At 45.5% G+C, this 1,035-nt stretch overlaps 1 protein-coding gene across 1 annotated transcript in view; it reads left to right on the top strand.

The window, feature by feature from the left end:
* The window catches only part of LOC102670854 (WD repeat-containing protein 47-like), a 20,767-nt gene extending 20,439 nt beyond the window's left edge, over window positions 1-328 (top strand). The window contains exon 4 of the mRNA XM_006620141.2: window positions 1-328. This exon is cut by the window's left edge and continues 15 nt beyond it. Coding sequence (XP_006620204.1) covers window positions 1-328 — 328 coding nt within the window.
* Window positions 329-1,035: the final 707 nt, after the last annotated feature.

Below are 1,035 nucleotides of genomic sequence, written 5' to 3'. Positions count from 1 at the left end.
CTCCACGCCGGAGCGTAGAGTTGCCGGCAGAGAATCACCGGCTCCGTCGACCGCCAGAAGTTCGAGAAGAGATTCTTTGGCGGAGAAGCCAACCGGCGTCGCGGCAAAGATCACGGAGCCAACCGCGATTCCTGTCCGAGCCTCACTGGGCGGAGATCATCTGGAGCAGAGTTACAACGGTGATCTGTTCAAAGAGTATCAAAAGCAAAAGCAAAGGCTGCAGGAAAAGGTTCAACAGAAGGAGAGGGAATGGGACGATTTGCTCAGGCAATTGTCAGCTCCGTTACCTTCTCAAGTGGTCGATAACAGACTTCAGGGAGATGGGTAAGCGAACAGTTTTTCTTTTCTTTTTTTTTTTTATTATTCGTAACTTATTCGTCGAAGCGAAACTCGAGCAACGATTTTCATCGGTGTAACTCGATAGTTTTTTTTCTTATACGGAGAAGCATATCGGTAAACGATCAGGAAACAGCGAAACAAAAGCGTATTGTTGGTCGCGTTTCGGTGAGTTGCTATTCAACGGGTGGAATGCCGACGATTATCAGCAGCGAGCAATCAAAGGAAAAGAGGGGTGGTGGGACGGTTCGAATTAACGTTGCCTCGTTTCCCATCGAGTTATTCGCGCGACATAATCCGGACAAATACTGTTGTTTCCCGTGTGATGGTCTCGCGGAGCGCGGTCAATCAAACGGAGTAGTTGGCTGCATTCTCTAACAGATGGCAGCAAAGGAATGTCTTTGTCGCGCTTATTACGGTACTAAAGCGTGAGCCGAGAATAACTCGTACGGTCTAGACACTAACGTGTGGCGCCGATCGAAATAGCAATTCTCGACAACAGAAACGTTCGAAAGAGATTATTTTGACGCCTTGACAATGACCCGTGTTCTTTGCTCTCCCGTAGGAATCGAATTTCTTTCTTCTTTTATCGAATGAAAAAAAGTAAAAGTTAGAAAATATCAACGCTCGCGAATTATCATCCATTTAAAATTCNGTATCGTCGAAAGAAATTAATTTTAAAGAATGTTTGTTTTATTC

This window comes from Apis dorsata, unplaced genomic scaffold (assembly GCF_000469605.1).
Source record: "Apis dorsata unplaced genomic scaffold, Apis dorsata 1.3 scaffold_486, whole genome shotgun sequence".
NCBI lineage: Eukaryota > Metazoa > Arthropoda > Insecta > Hymenoptera > Apidae > Apis > Apis dorsata.
This window is presented reverse-complemented; position numbering and strand designations above follow the sequence as displayed.